Below are 16,882 nucleotides of genomic sequence, written 5' to 3'. Positions count from 1 at the left end.
TAAGCTAGACCTTAAAGAGACTTCCAAAAATGTCAAACAGAAACACTCATGGTATCTGGAATAATTACTTGTCAGGAAAATATGTTGTTTCTCTAGACATCTCAGGTTTCTTGGTGAGTCTCTGAATGATTTCAGTTTCAGCTTCTAGAACAGTAAATACAGATGCACTCTACATAAGCAAGCACCCTGTGACGGACCCTTGGCAACCTTTAAGGCCAGAAGTATCTTCACAATCGGGTAACACATTTCTCACACGCTCTACTGTCTTAAGTCCTGGCCAGCAAGAGCGGTACAGCAACCTATGTCTTTACACGGGCAACACTATAAGTCAGCTACACTGCACATTGTTTAACCAATGAAAGCCTAAAACACAAGCCCTGCATGAAGATGCTGGCCCCATGGGAGTGATGTTTAGTGCGCTCTAGTCTGGGTTTGTTATGGATTTATGTTTTGACATGTGACCTTGGGTCCGGGCTGACAAGTCTAATGAACAGTGATGTTCTGAGTCCAAAGAAACAAGGAAGTTCTGGGAGGGATGTTTGGTGTTGGCTGCTAGTTAAGACATCTCAAGCACACAGCTGGGGGTTGGGTGACGGCAGATGACCTCTGACACTGTGAAGGGCTCAGTGACAGGGGAGGAGAGGCTACAAAAGGTGTCAGAAGTAAATGACTCCATCCTTGGAAATTCTAACATGTAGACCTAGGGTTTGACAATGTACCAGATACAGGAAGAGGAAGCGTCAGGTTACAATGAACTGCCGAAAGCCTGAGACTATTTTACTACCAAGAGCAAAATCTTCAGAATTACACAGGGAAAAAACATACTTCAAAAATCGACAAAATCACAGATAAACCAAGAAGCAATCAAAAGTTGTAAGTACTTATATTTTTACACTTCCAAACAACTCGCAGGATTTCTCTGAAACTATGAAGATCAATCTCTCTTACCTTTGCTACAAAATATATGCCAAACGTTAGTATAATTCATATATTATACATACTATGTATTGCGTTATATAATTATATAATCGACTAACATGAGACACACCAATTCCTCAAAGAAATGACAATGGAGTCTACAACTCTTTTAGAAAGGAAAACAGTGTTCTTTTCAGGTATCCCAAGAACACACAGAGTGGCCTTCACAGGACAAGGTGGAACTACCCCACGTAGTTCTCGGTCCTCCCTCATAGGCCCGCCATGCCCAGGCTGACTCGATCTCTGCATCTGTCCTGTGGGTGCCGGCTGTTTGTTGCTTTTTATCAGCACTTTACCCAGACGCAGCCGAGAAAGACTAACCTGACTACCTCTGAAAGCCAACAGAAAGCCAGGGCACACTCCAAAACAGGCGAGGAGGAGGAGGAGGAGGAGAAGGAGGAGGAGGAGAGAGAGAGAAATGAGGGTCGGGGAAACTTGCATAGTGCTAAGGACTACAAGATTTTGGACACGGGTCAGGGAGGTGCCCGCTACACGCGGGCCTTGCCTTGCTCCCAGCGGTGGGATTTCTAACGGACTTTCATCTCGTCAGATTTTTAGAATACTAAATTGATGAGTCTTTTAGGACTAGCCGAGTTGTGGCTCCGTTAGGATGAGGTTGTGTTCACTATGTGACCCCGTGTACCTGTGACCCTCAGCGAAAACCCCGGCATCTACGCTCCTATGGCACAAACCTACTTTACTTTAACCTAAATCTTGACGTACCATCAGCCAAAGCCGCCGTTAACCTAATTCTCTGAAAATTCTTCTAAAAAAAAAAAAAATATGTGGTACACATGTTTCCTGAGCTCAGGGCTTCCAGGACTTAAACTTCCTTACTTTTCTCAGGAAGGTACACCACTAATAAAAACATTTAACTTTCCTCTTAAAATGCAGAAGTTTAGTGAATCGAAATGAGTCTACTTTTTCAAAAGACTACTCATCAAGCAGTGTTCATCCACACTGGCAAATCTGTGTTGGTTTCATCCTAAGCTAATCATGAATATTGAGTGATATTTATTACAACCTGCCTCTTCCTATAACACGGGAGTGGGGCAGAGTCACACAGCTTAGCAGCTACCCAGTCAATGATGATGGCCGTGATACGCTGGGGCAGAGCGCTAGGGAAAGGCTCATCTACAAATTAGAAAACGCATTTCTCCCTCTGATTTCACGTCTCCAACAAATGCAAACCCCTGCCATCATCGCTCTTCCACACGGAGACCCTCCACAGGGGACGTCAACTACCCCAGCTTACACAGAAAGAAAAACGTCATGGTTTTCAGATATGCTTGACCACTAAATACACAAATTAACTTCCTACTCCGAAGACACAACTCAAGTCAGATGGCTTCGGAGGCCCACCCAGAAACTGACAATCTCTGTTAAGCCAGTTGCTCAGGGAATCGTGATCAGGAGGGGACTTGACACCCTCCAGATGGTCAGGAGGGGTGCTGTTCGCAGAGCGCAGACTGAGACCTGTTGGTGCCAGCTAAGGGGAAATCCTCAGCAAAGAGGAAATTTCAGGTGACTGTACTTACGGCAAGAGACGAGACTAGAAATTCAGCAGTCTGACTTCAAACCGCCAAACATACATAAAAGCTGAGGGAGTCGAAATAAATTGTTATTATTGGCCCAGATAACAACAGACTTAGAACGCTCATTTTAAATAAACTGGTTCCAGAGGAGACCAGTGAAGGGATGAAGCTGGAACTGGGCTTCATGGTACAGCCCAGATTTGACCAGAGGACTCATTATGATGTCTAAGAGGGTCTCAAACTTGTAATCTTCCTGCCTTGGCCTCCCAAATGCTGGGGATACGCCATGTGCACCGCAACAGGTGTAGAGATAATTCGAACGGGAAAGCAGCAATTCCCCAACTCTGTTCCAACTCAGGAAACGCTGCCCATCCCTCATTTCCTGGGACGATGCAGAATCTTGTGGCCTGGCACATCTCCTTGTTTGCCACCAAGTCACATGGCGCAAGTATGAAGATTCAAATGAGAATTTTTGCTATAGGTGTTTCCAGTACCGAAGTGTGAAAACACATCTGAAAATGTGACACTTTCTGTTACCAGGGGGTAGGAGCCCAAACAAGCACCTTCCCCATTGCATCGCCGCCGTGGGTCTGACAACCATTCTAAGCACGATGTTAGAAAAACTCTGACTTCTGAACCACTTCCCAAGTTCCGGATGCTGAGTAAGTTAAACTTCTCCAAAATTTTCACACAGTATCTGCCATCTTTCAAGAGGGTCAAACTACAGATTCTGACAAAAAAAAAATTAAGTCTTCCAAAAACATTTACATAATTAAGTTTAAAGCTGAGAGATGGAAATTTACAATCAGCTTCTCAAAACGCCATCACTAAAAGATTCGCGGGTCTTTGTTTCTGATACGACCCTTTTTTTCTTACACACTTCCTCAAATTCTGTAAAATTATCTGCTGCTATATAGAAGAATCCCAAGCAGAAAAAACATTCCAGATATGTCTTGCTTATTTGTAGACAGAGTCTCATTACGTAGCCTTGGCTGGCCTGGAACTCACTTTGTAGACCAGGTTAGCCTTGAACTCACTGAGATTCACGTGCCTCTGCCTCCTGAGTGCTCAGAATAAAGGCAGGCACCCACTACCATACCTAGCTCACTTAAGCTATTTCTAGGCCATTGCTGGAATTACACAGAAGTAAACTTTTCTAACAAAATTCCCTGTGAACTCTTTCACAGAAATTTCACAAAGTAACAGCAATGCCATGGGACCCGTTTTCCCTCCTGTACTGAAGAGATTCTCCTACTTACGCTCACTATTCCTCCTCCACGGCTGGCTCACATATCCAGAACCCAGCCTCCCCTCCCCATTTATAACAGAATCAACTTCACAGAGTTCTAAAGATATGCCACAGTTCACTCAAACCAATGGTGCCGGTACCTGTGGAGTTCAAGAACCCAGTCTGGACACAATATTCTCCTGGACACCGGATAACAGCACAGACCCACCCACACTCTCAGCACATCCTGCTCCTTCCTCCGCCTATAAGGAAGCAGCCCTGGGGCCTTTCCCAAGATGAACCCTAACTCAGAACTCAACACTAGATACCTTCTCCACCCGCCTCCTCTGCCCTGTCTCTGCTCTTCCAACTAGAAAGCTGCCCTCTCAAGAACATGCCTCTGCACTTTCTCTTCATATATGAACATGCCTCTGCACTTTCTCTTCATATATGAACATGCCTCTGCACTTTCTCTTCATATATGAACATGCCTCTGCACTTTCTCTTCATATATGCTTTATCCCCACTGTTCCCTGAGCTACGAAAGCCCAACCACTCTCAAGTTAGATCATCTAAATTCTACGCGATCAAAGTCCAGATCAAAAGTTAACTTTGCAGTGACATTTGCAGTCCTTGATGTGGCTCGCAAACGCTATTCATCATTTATTGGCTATGCCATAAAGTATTTGTGCATTTTAAAGACAGAAAACCTCAGAAGAACTGCAGACAAACTATGTGCCACCACCATCTCCCTGCCCCACCCACCCACCCACCAGATGTCCAAATGCACCCGAGTGTTAACCACGAAAATATCTGTTGAACAGAGGGAACATATATTTTAAGGATGAAAGGCGGCTCTGCAGAATAGACTACCTGGAAGATCGAAACCACGCTGGAAATCTTCAGACGTAGTTTAGTATAAAGTAGACATAGTTCTACCCAAAGCAAAGGCATCAATCAGGTGACTGTGTCTGGCTGATTCTAGAAATGAAATTGTCTCTTTAAAAAGTACGACCTAATATATTCTAAATCCACCCACAGCCAAACTCCATTGGCCAACGGACCGAGTTTAGCCATTGATTTTTCTATCAAAAACATGCCAGCTGTTCTTACAGCAACATCTGTAACATTCCAGCTGTGTTCAAGGATTGTAAGAAACATCTCTGTATCCTCTCCTTTCTCCTCTGACCGAAATGCAGAGAAACAGGCCTGCTGAGGGCAGTGAGGGACAAAATCAATTTGGAAGCCCAAGTGCATAAAAGGATATGTTGGTGTGTATGACTTAATTATCTGCATAGTGTCACTAAAACTACGCCTACTTAACTTCAAGAAGTCAGAACTCTGATGTGTCCACCTCCCCCTGGCATTTACAATAAAAAAGGTACACTTAATGTTTTGCTATGCTTTCTCCTCTACTAGGTGAACAGTCTAAAACTGGGTTACTTCAAGATTAGACATAAAAATATGGCTGGACACCTATGGAGCTCTCTAGAGAGAAATGTAAACATCACTAAGCTAGCATGATAAAAGCCTTCACGACAAATTTCCATAGACCTCGGCAACCAATTAGTTGAGACAGACAACTTGATTCCATAAAACAGCGCACACACAAAGGGAGCATTGTATAAAATGAAATTCAGAGCCTACATATAATGTCTATTGGGAGGGGGAGCAAACTGCAAGAAAAAATAAAGGAATTAAATCTGAATAAGCAAACGCTTTCAAATTCTTCTTCGTATTGCTACATTCTATGTACTTTTATGAGGCAACTTAGATCCTTCGGTTATGAAACTAAGTGCAAAAAAACTTTGCTTTCCGATGTAATCTGGTAGACTAATGATTTTTTTTAAAAAAATAAATAAATAAACGGCTTGTTAATCCTGTATGCGCTTTAAATGTTATAATGAAGCTACATTTTTAAAATTGCGAACGTGTTCTAAACAATTTAATTCTTTTTTTTAAACCTCAATCTTCTTAAAACGTTCCGGTAAAGCTACAAAGTTTTCCTGAACCCCTCTAGTAACGGCAAGCGATTCTAAACACGATTTCTAACTGGACCGGCAACGGGAGTTCGTTCCGTGAAGTGGCGGCCAGGAGCCGAGCAGGGGATACTGCGCTCGGGGGCACCTGGGTGGCCCGGGCCTCCACGACCTCCGGGGCAGCCGGACCCCAGCACCTGCGGGAGTCAACAGGCTCGGTCCGGCCGCGCGAGGACGGGCTGGGCTACTCACCGAGCAGCGACAGGAGCAGCCAGGACGCTGGAGCCGAGCGCCGCCGAGTCATACCGGGGCCGCCGCGGGAGCCGCTGTCCACCGGGCTCCTAGGCGGCGGGGTGCAGCGGGGACCGCGCGGGACACGGGAGCGCCGAGGCCGCTCCGCCGAGGCTCGGGGCAGGCTCGGGCGTCCCGGGCTCGCCGGCCGCCGCAGCCACTCCCCCCAGCTCCCGCCAGTTATTCCCTAGCCAGGGGCTCGGCGCCTCCTGCCCACTCTCCTAGCGGTCTCCAGGGCAACCGCGGCTCCAGTGCGACGCCTGGCGGCCACCAGAGAAACACACAGAACCACAACTGGAGGGGCTCGGGCCACCTGCTCTGGTTCCCGGAACTCGGCAAGGACAGGTGAGCAGGACCTGAAACCCAGAGCAGCCTCCCTCAGATCCAACAAGCCTTTGGGCTGCAGTTTTTAAGACAGTGCCTTCTCTGTTTGGCCATTTCTCTTTCTAACCTGTCCTGAAACCCAATTCATCTGAAAAAATCTAATAGCCAATATTGTCACTATTGACTACTGACTCTCTCAGGGGTGAATCCCCTTATTGGTTGTCCAATGCAGAGTCATCAGCCCTGGGTTGTCAGCCCTGAAACCATGTGCAAACAACAAAATCGGACTGAGCAGGTTGTTTGAAGGATGGATGGATGATTATATATATATATGATTAATAGATATATGCATATATATGACTGATAGATATATGCATATATATAGATATGCATACACATATTTATGTAACTAATAATCAACAAAAAAGAGACTTTCAACTTGAGAGTGAGGAGGACGTGGGAGGTGTCTTAGAAAGAGTACCTGGGAAGAGCGGAGAGAGAGACCAAACAGAGGGTGAAAATGATGTAATACTATTTCAATTAAAAACAGGATGACCTTAAGTGCCTGGTCTTTCTGCATCCATCTCCCGAGTCCTGGGATTTCAGGCCTGCCACCACGCGTGTCATCTCCCAAGTTTAAGTGGTCCCTTACAAAGCCAAAGTTTCCTTAGATGACTCTAATCCTGCATGTGGCAGAGCCTTGACACTGGCAGCGATTACCTCAGGTGGATTTTTACCTTTCGTTCCTTGTTCGCTATGATTATATCTGTGAAACTTTCACAACCTTTGAAATTTCTTTACTTATTTGAACTGCATTGCCGCCATTCCTTTCCCATTTGGGTTTCTGTTTCTCTTTACAGCCCAGAGCCATTTTCTGCATCCACATCATCCACAGTGAAGCTTTTAAATCTGAGGCCATACCTGCTCAGGAACTGCCCAGCCATGTGACCAGCTTCTGAACAACCTCAATTAGAATTCCTGGAGCCGTTGGGAATTCTGTGTCCCCGCACCTCAGTCAGTCTGGCTGCAGCAACTCAGACACAATAGTGTGCTCAGAAGCAAGGCAAATGTAGAAAACATTTTTTAAAAAAGAAATGCATTGGCACAAACATAGAAAACTATGTAGAAAAACAAAAGTATTGAGAAAGTAGAATTATAGGTACACTCTTTTGAAAATTGGAATGTTATATTTTGAGGCTTAAAGGGAGAAGTTTAAAAGATGCCAATGACTGGAGGCTTGAGAGAGGGCTCAGTGGTCAAGAGCACTTGCTGGGCTTGCAGAGGACCTGGGTTCTGTCCCAGGACCCACATAGTGGTTCACAACCTTCTGTAACTCCAGTTCAGGGGATTGCGTGCCCTCTTCTGACCTCTGAAGGGACCAGGCACACATGCAGTATATATACAAACATAAGACAAAACGGTCATAGACATAAAAAATAAATATTAGAAAACAATGCCAATCATTTTAACAAGAGTAGCATGAAACTAATTTGTTGTCAGGAGTGAGGGAGGCTTCAGCTTGACCCACACTTCCTGCTTCTCTTTCACATGAATGGGAAGTTGAGGTTTTCAATGCTGGTGTCCTCTCCAGCTTGTTCCCATTCTTCTACCCTCCGAGGCAGGTAGATTTTATTTTCTCCATCCAGTCCTTTGCTCTCTCTTGCCTATAGTCTGACCTTGTCCTCAACGGGGCACAGAAGCGATGTCTGAAGAAGGAAGTTGTTAAGTGGTCGATGCTACTCAAGAACATCCCCTCTGCCTTGTCATAATCCCAAATTTAAATGACAAATAGTGTTTATTTTTCAGCTAAATAGCCTGTGCTTAAAAGTCCTGATAAAGCAAGTTGCTGGTTATACTCAGTACACAAAGGCAACAAATATTAACTAAACACAGAGATTGCATTAAGGCTCTGGGCAGAAGGTTAAAGTCAAACCATGTGGTGTAATCCCTGCCCCAGATAAATGCCACTTGTACCTGGACCACATCTATGCTGTCACAAATCATCAGAGAAACTGAATTACTGCCCACTGGACAGGAGTCGGTGAGTCGCCAGGACACACTGGTATCAGTTTGATGGAGGAACCCTTGGAATAGAAAAGGCCCTGTGGCTTCAGGAGGAGGATCATGGACAATTGGAGTCTGGGAGACACAGAAGCACTGGGGTCACCAAGTCAAGAGTGGACTCAAAGGAGCAGACAGAGAATTAGGAGCTCCCACGCTGGACCCTAAGGCTCTCGGCCTTTTGCTCTTCCAGAAAACACAGGTGTGATCTTTAATTCACGGACACCCCGCCACCATGTGCTTGGGATGCGCTATCAGTGAGGATGGATTTCGCTGTGCTCTTTTATCCTAATCTGCCGATAACCACAGTAGGGTTTCTCTAAATCCCTTAAGCATTCTGTGTGAGAAAGCAACAGACATCAGCAGATATTTGTACCATGCTTTGTATTTCAAAGTGCTTTCGCATATGCTATCTGGTTTGATCTTCCTTGAGATGCCAGAGGGTAGGGAAGGTGCTTATGATAACCTTCGTTCACACAGGAGGATGCTGGGTCTTAAGAGAATCAAAAAATACCTCAGGGATGCAAATACCAGTGGGTAGAACCAGGACCAAGGCCTTTTCATGCGTCCCCTACAGCTTTTCTGACTACATTAGGAAGTCATTTAAAGACATGATGGTGTCCTAAAGCTGAGGTTGTCTCCCCAGTATTTATGTCCCTCTAACCCACCACCATCCCACAACCACCCACTGCTTGTTGTGTGACACACAGTTCCTGGAGGAGATGAAACACACTCTTCTATTCCTCCCAGATAGGGAACGCACAACAGACCAAAGTTCGGATACCAGTGAAGTCCAACTTTGTGAACCAAGGACTTTTATTGGGTTGCATGTAGGAATATGGGTGAGGCTTCCAACAGGAGCAGAAATGATTCAAAGACAGTTGTAACACCAAAGGTGACCCCAGCATGAGTGACAGCTCACAAAAGCACACTGCACCGCCTGCAGGCAGCTCAATAGGTTGGAGCGTGTCCTTTCTGTAGGCCTCAACCTCTTCCAGGCAGCTCGTGCCTGACAGTCTTCTTTGCAGCTGGGCTCCGCTTACTCTAGAGGGAGAGGCCCATGGCATCTGGTCAGTTTCAGGGAGCTCTTGAAGTTTTGTTTTTGGGGTTTTTTATTTTTGATTGCTTACCTCCCTACTTCAGGAGCTCCCCAGTATGATAGAATGTTTTGGTCACCTAGGAGACTGTTACACAGCACCCCCACATTAGTAGCAGTTGGATGGCGTTTACTGGGGCAACTGTAGCTGCTCCAAGAAAGAAATGGGGAGGTGTCTGGGTGCACTGTGTAGCATGGGTCAGGTGAAGAGAGAGACACACCAAGATAAAATGGAAGGCCTGTGTGGCAGCAGGAAGGTCCAGCCTCTCTGATGAAGGAGAGTAGCATAGACCCCCATGACTCTAGTCCTTTCTTATGTAACATTTGCAATACACAACAATACAAGTGTGCATTGTGATAGTCGTGGGACAGCTACAGTGCCCCTCCAGCAAAACAATCACTGTTTTCCACAAGGACTCTTCAAAGTCAAAGTACTTCTAAAACACAGTTGTTCCTTCTAAAATATACCCTCCCCAATACAGTTCACTCTGCTAAATTCCTACAGCAGAGAGGAGTCAGGCTGACGGAAGGAAACCCGATTTTATTCTACTGTGGTTCTATCTGAGACCTCTTGACGCAAAATATAGGTGGCACAGATTCGACTTCTACCTATCCAAGTTTAAAGTTAACACTAGACAAACTTTTCAGTTCATCAAAATGCCGGGTGATCTCTTTCCATGATCAGTTCATTTGTATTCAAGAGTGAGAAATGAATTTTATTATTGGCATGGGAGAAATATAATTAAGAAAAAGTGATGGAATTATAAAGTTTTCTAAAGCTAAATATAAATTACTTTTGAATTAAATATTTTAAATTATTAATACCGCAGATCCCTTTCCATCTATGTGTATAAATTACATATTAATTGCATTTAAATTTGGAGGTTTAGTATTTATGGAGTGTTTTATATGAACATTATTTTAAGGCTAGTTAAGAGCTGTTTGGGCCAGTTGCTTATTCTGTAATTATTTTTGACCAACTGCTCAGAGCCACATGTTGTCTACAGTCGTGGTTGGTCCTTTTAAAGATAAAATATGAGGAATTCTCCTCACCTTATAAGGAGTCAGAAAAAATTCTCTAAAATAAAAAAGAAATGGTAAAAAAGAAAATGATAGTATTATCAAGAAAGCCAACAAGTGTCCTTTATATGCTGATGTAAATGAGTATTTAGCATTTCAAACGCCCTTCTGAAAGTTGAGTATAGCCTAGCTGTGCTTAGCTATACTGATAACTTAACCCTCTTACACACTTCATTACAATCCCCTGGCCACTCTGGCTGGACAGGATTTACACCAAAGTGAATGACAAGCTCTGTCTCCCTCCCAATGTCCAGTCTCTCTCATCACTGTGAGTTTTGTTAAAGGTAACAGTTCCTGTATCCATAGCCTTTGGAAAACTTCAGCCCTTTTCTTTAAAACATTTCCATCACAAACACATCAGTATTTAAATAAAGTTGCTTTTGTACAGAATTCATTGTAACAAAACGCTTCTGAATTCTCCCCAATGGCAAATTTAAAATGACATCAGTGACTTATAGAGACTTGACAAGAGCAACCCCTTAAATAGCATTTTACACGTCACCTAAAAGTTTGGCACAGTCTCTTAGCTATGAGGAAGTTTTATTAACATTCTGCAAAGTCGCCACCAATTTACCATTAAGCTGGTCTGCTTCCAACGCATCATTTACTTTTATATATTGGGCTTTTTGGAAATCACTTGCTTTCCTCTCTTCAAATCCTGGTGGATTTTTCACAATGATAAACATAACTCAGATTCTTGTTTCTGGTGACAAAGCCTAGAAATCGTGACTGACAAGGAAATGTGAAGCTGTAAAAGCTTTAAATGAACTGATGAACCCGCAACAAAATATAGAAAAGAGAAGGCCAAGGCCGGAAGGGAAGGAAAATTGCCTACTGTCTATGCTGAACACAAGTTGAATGACTTCCCATATCTCAGGTCATTCCCCTTCCCAGCATGTCAGGGGTTTCCATGTCAGGGAGAAGGTGTATTACTAAAGAGGGTCTATGTTCATGTTCCATTGCTGCTGTAACCAATCCGAAACCTGTGGCATAAAACAACACAGATTGGTATTTTACCAGGTTTCGAGTAAAAAATTAAAGTAAGTTCCAGTGAGACAATAAGCAAGCTATTGATAGAACTGTGCTCCTTGCTGGAAGCTGTAGGGCGGAATCCGTGCCCTTCTTTTCCCAGCCTCTACAACCCACTGTCTTCCCTTAGCTCATAGTTGCTATTCTCGTCTTTAAAGCCAGCAACATTGGAACATGCCTTCTGGCACTGCCAGGAAAAGGGAAAGGAAAAGACAGCCAGCTTGAACTTCTGTTTCCTTCTTTCATGTGTAGGGATTCCTGTGATTACAGTGAAGCTTCTTAGATAATCCAAGATAAGTCATTTCCAGGTCAACGGAATATCATCTGCCCACAGCCCTCAATGCCCTGCTGCCATTTAAAGTACCATGCTCAGTAATCTTGAAGATTAGGAAGTGAACATCTCTGGAATTTACTATTCTGTATCATTTTTTCCCAAGATTTTTAAGTTTATTTCATTGCGCACGCCTTTAATCCCAGCACTCGGGAGGCAGAGGCAGGCGGATCTATGTGAGTTCAAGGCCAGCCTGGTCTACAAGAGCTAGTTCCAGGACAGGAACCAAAAACTACAGAGAAACGCTGTCTCGAAAAATCAACAACAACAACAAAAAAAAATCATCAAAAATCTATGAAAAAAAAGCTTGACTTAAAACTGGGAGTTGTAAAACTGGGAGTTGATAGTTAAAAATCTATCATAGCTAATCCTTTTCCCCTATCATTCCTTTTTTATTGTTTTTTTTTTTGACCTGTACATTTTTTACCACTCCCCTCCCTTCCGCCCCTTTCAGCTTCTAGCTTCTCCCAGGACCCCCATGCTCCCAATTTATTCAGGAGATCTTGCATTTTTCTACTTCCTATGTAGATCATGTAGTCTCTCTCAGGGTTCTCTTTGTTGTCTAGTTTCTCTGGGGTTGTGGCCTGTGGGCTGGTTTTTCTTTGCTTTATGTCTAATAGTCACTTATGAGTGAGTACATATTAAATTTGTCTTTCTGGGTATGGGTTAACTTACTCAATATGATTTTTTCTTCTAGGTCCATCCATTTGCCTGCAAATTTCAAGATGTCACTATTTTTTACTACTGTGTAGTACTCCAATTGTGTAAATATACCACATTTTCTTTGTTCTTTGGTTGAGGGGCATCTAGGTTGTCTCTTGAGCAGCAAGGTGGAAATAGCCAAGATCTCCTAATCAGACTCAGAGACTTGTGGCCTCTGTTGCTATCCCATTCCTTGCTGTATCGCTTACGTATGTAGGTTAACCACCTTTTCCTCTCCTTTTCGCCTCTTTTGTAGAAGAGGTAGTGATAGGTATGGGCTACAGCCACAAACTAAAGACTGAAAACAGAATCATCACTATTGTACTAAAATCTTGAAACGATAGCTGATAACTCAAAACTTTGAGTTGTGGCCTGTGACAAAAAGAGAGGCACATGACAAAGGACTTAAATGAAAGACCGGCTCACCCCTCACGTCTCAGGAGCTTCCTGTCAAGCGGTCCCACTGCTTTGGGCCTGAAGCATGACAGAACATCACCACGTCAGGATCGTGCGGCACTGCTTACGCAGGGGTCGCTCAGAAGCAGAGAGACAAAGACCCTTGCCCCCGGCAGCCCACTTCCTTTCCTCAGCCCTATCCTCCAGAGTTCAACGAGCTTCTAGCAATCTATTCCATTATACGTCTAGCAATGGATCCTTGCACTCATTGGTCAGAACCCACACCATCCTGACGCATTCTTAAAGTTCTATTTTTTGAGCACTGCACCGTGTACCATCTTTAGCGGAAGAGAGTTAGGAGACTATTTCACATTCAGGCCATAATGTCTAACGTGAGAGCACTGAGTGGTGTTTCAGTCTTAGGAAGAAAATATATTCTATGTATTTTTAAGCGTAAATGAAAGAGCATCAGTAGATGTTAAATGTTCATTTTGAGGATACTTTGGTCAACTTTTATACCTCTAGTATGTTTAGCCTCTGACATAAAGGCCTGCGCCCAGTCAATGCACAGAAAATTTCTCAGTTTTATTTGCAGTGGGAAGCAGAGCCCAAAATGCTTTTGCACCTCAGGGAACCCACGAGCAGCCGCAGAACAAGACGTTAGCCAATTTGGACAGACACACCTCTGGGCAGGTAAGCCTTGAGCAGGGGCTGGGAAATGGCTCAGTTTTCAGCTCGTCTTGCAGAGGACCCTGTGTGGGTTCCCCAGTCCCACATAGCCCCTGACAACCTCTGATAGATGCTATTCCAGAGGTTCTGAAATCCTTTTCTGGCTTCAGACATCAGGCATGCACATGGTATACATTCAGACATGCAGGGAAAATATTCACACACATAAAAATAAATAAATCTTTATAAATAAAGCGTTCAGATTAGGGAAATGGAAATAATGAGATGACAAATAAGGAAGAAAGCATTCCACCACTGAGCAGAGGAGCTGTGACCCCCTAATGCCTGAGGCCGGCAGTTTGGGTGGTTCTGGGAGTTTCCAGATATCCTCACTGGAAGATTTCCTATGGCATCATTTTGACTGCCTAACTTGTCGTAATGGTTTGTCCTCACTGTAAATTTGATGGATTTAGAATCACTATGGAAACACAGCTCTGGGTACATCTAGAAGAGCACTTCCAAGAAGGTTTCACTGAGTAAGGAAGACTGGCTGTGGAGGTAGGCCTCACCATTCCACGAGCTGGGCTCCAGGACGGAATGAAGGGAGAACGGGAGCTGAGAATCAGTGCTCGGAGCTCTCTGCTATTTGACTACCATGCTCACAAAGTAACCAGCCACCTCATCCCTTACCTCCTTTGTTGGACTGTTTCAAACTGTAAGGAAAAAGCAAAACAAAATAAAAAACCCTTCCTCCTTCAAGTTGCTTCTGCCAGATATTTTCCGCAGCAACTAGGGCAGAGACTGACACATCCCTTGTGGTTTCTCCTCACGTTGGGATGTTCAGGCTTCCTGTCTATGAGCTATTCCAAATCCTGGGCTTTCTCTCCAGTCATCAGTCAGCATAAATTTCTATTCTGGCAACCAGGGGCTTTAAACTCTTTGGGATTAAAATGTTCTGAAGGTTTTGTCTTTCTAAGTTAGAGAAACCAATCAACTTAGATTTCAAAGGTTAAAAGGTAAAGGGGGGGTTGCCTTGATTGAATTCATGACAGAAAGTCTTTGTAAAAGAGTAATATCTGGGCAAGAACGCAACATGCAAGAGAAAGAAATAGAAGATTTTGACGGATTGAATTGCATGCTGGTGGCTTCGATGCCAACATGGGAGTCAGAGCCAAGGCACAGTGTGCAGTTCATATTTAGGTTTAATTCATACTATAGTATATTAACTACATTCTTTGCAATGAAACTGTGAGATATGCCTTAACCTGTGTAGAAGGTTAAATTCAAATCTAACTTGGATTATTCAAATCCGCATTCAAATTCTCACAGCAACCCTGTGCATTAGGTTATACCTCCCTTGTCACATTTAATACTCATTGTCAACTTGACTATATGTGTAATCCTCTAGGAGACACCCTCTGGGTATGTCTGCAGGAGTGCTGCCACCTTCACTAAAGAGGAGAGTTCTGTTCTGGATGTAAGTGGTGCCAGCCATGAGCTGGGGTCCCTGGATAAAAAGAGAAAGCAGCCAGGATTTCTGCATTTGCCTCTCTCTGCTTTCTGACTGAAATGGATGCAGTGTGACCTGTTGCTTCACACTCAGGCTGCCGTGCTTTCCCTGCCATTGTGGACTACGTACCCTGAAATCATATGCCATCATTCCCTCTCTCCTCCCTCTCCCCCACCCCGTACGTTTTTTCTCTGTGTAACCACTCTAGCTGTCCTGGAACTTGCTCTGCAGACCAGGCTGGCCTCGAATTCACAGTGGTCCACCAGCCTCTGCCTTCTGAGTTGAGGGATTAAAGGTGGGTGCCACCATTGCCCGGTTGTGCCATAGTATTCTTTCATTATAGTAATGATAAAAGTAACTAATACAATCTATTTTTCTGGATAAAGGAAACAGATTTAGGGGAGATGGTTGAGTGATTAGGAATACTGGCTGATCTTCCAGAGGACTCGGGTCCAATTCCCAGCACCCACAATATAACTCCCTGTTCCGGAGAGCAAATACTTTCTTCTGACCTCTCTGAGCACCAGATACATGTGGTACACAGACAAACATGAACACCAAACACCCATATACATACAATAAAATATATTGAATTCTTTTTAAAAACCTGAAGTTCAGTGGAGGTTTAAGCTGCAAGATCAGATGACACCATTCTTACACAGTGGAGTCAAACGGTTTCACCCAGGTCTCTAGTCTACAAGACCAGGAAACTAAGCTCCAATACGTCTGTCTGAAGTATTAATGTGACCGCTTGCAGCTGATGATTTTTCTACTTTGAGTACTAAAAGTTTGTTCAAACTTTAGCCTATCTTCTCTATATCAACTAATGACCCTTCCTTGACACGGTGAAATAAGACACTGACCTTTTAAAAAATCAACCTGAATTTTATATTTAGTGAGAATGAAGACTAAATAATTCTTGGTTTTTATATTATCTCAATAGTAAAATCAAAAATAGACCGTAACAATTGGAACCTAAATTAAAAACAGTGAGCTATGCTCTGTTTCTATAGTAACATAATGAGAGAAAGATTAGATGGCCTAAGAGATGCTGTAATTATAACACATTGGTCCAAGGATTTAGAAAAAACTCCATAGGCATTTGACAATTATTATTACCAATGTCTACACAGTAGCATCATGTGGAGTGTGCTATGGTATGAGCTCCCTGTACACACTGCTGATCTTGGGACTACCTTCTGCAAGCTTATCCCACTTCCCACAGCTACAACCTGGAAGCACATTTTGCTGTGGCCCAACGAAGAAGCTCTTTCTGCTCAGGAGTAGCTTCTGTGTTCAGGAGTAGAAGGCCTCAACTTGCCTACTGTGGTGGTTCAAATGAGAACAGCCTCCATAGGCTCACATGTTTAAATGCCTGCTCTCCAACTGGTGGAACTGTTCGGGAGGATGAGGAGGCATGGCCTTGTGAGAGATGTGTCACTCGGGGTGCAATTGGAGGTTTCAAAAGATTCCTGCTATCCCCAGCGTTCCTTTCTCTGCCTCCTACTTGTGTATGAAGACATAAGCTCTAGGCTAGTCCTGGCACACCTTTGCTCCACCATCATGGACTCTAACCATTTGGAGCTCTAAGCTCAATGAAATGTTTTCTTGTATAAGTTGCCTTGGTCCTAGTGTATGGGCACAGCCATAGAAAAGTGACTAAGACAACTGCT

The 16,882-nt window shown here is 43.8% G+C and overlaps 1 protein-coding gene across 1 annotated transcript in view; it reads right to left on the bottom strand.

Moving 5' to 3' along the window:
• The window catches only part of Igsf11 (immunoglobulin superfamily member 11), a 122,771-nt gene extending 116,586 nt beyond the window's left edge, over nt 1-6,185 (bottom strand). Inside the window, exon 1 of the mRNA XM_057766059.1 lies at nt 5,973-6,185. Within this exon, the coding sequence (XP_057622042.1) occupies nt 5,973-6,024 (52 nt within the window). The 5' untranslated portion in view covers nt 6,025-6,185. The remainder of the gene's footprint in view (nt 1-5,972) is intronic.
• Nucleotides 6,186-16,882: the final 10,697 nt, after the last annotated feature.

This window comes from Chionomys nivalis, chromosome 3 (assembly GCF_950005125.1).
Source record: "Chionomys nivalis chromosome 3, mChiNiv1.1, whole genome shotgun sequence".
In the NCBI taxonomy this organism is placed as follows: domain Eukaryota; kingdom Metazoa; phylum Chordata; class Mammalia; order Rodentia; family Cricetidae; genus Chionomys; species Chionomys nivalis.
The sequence above is the reverse complement of the archived record's forward strand: the minus strand, read 5'-3'. Positions and strand labels throughout refer to the sequence as shown.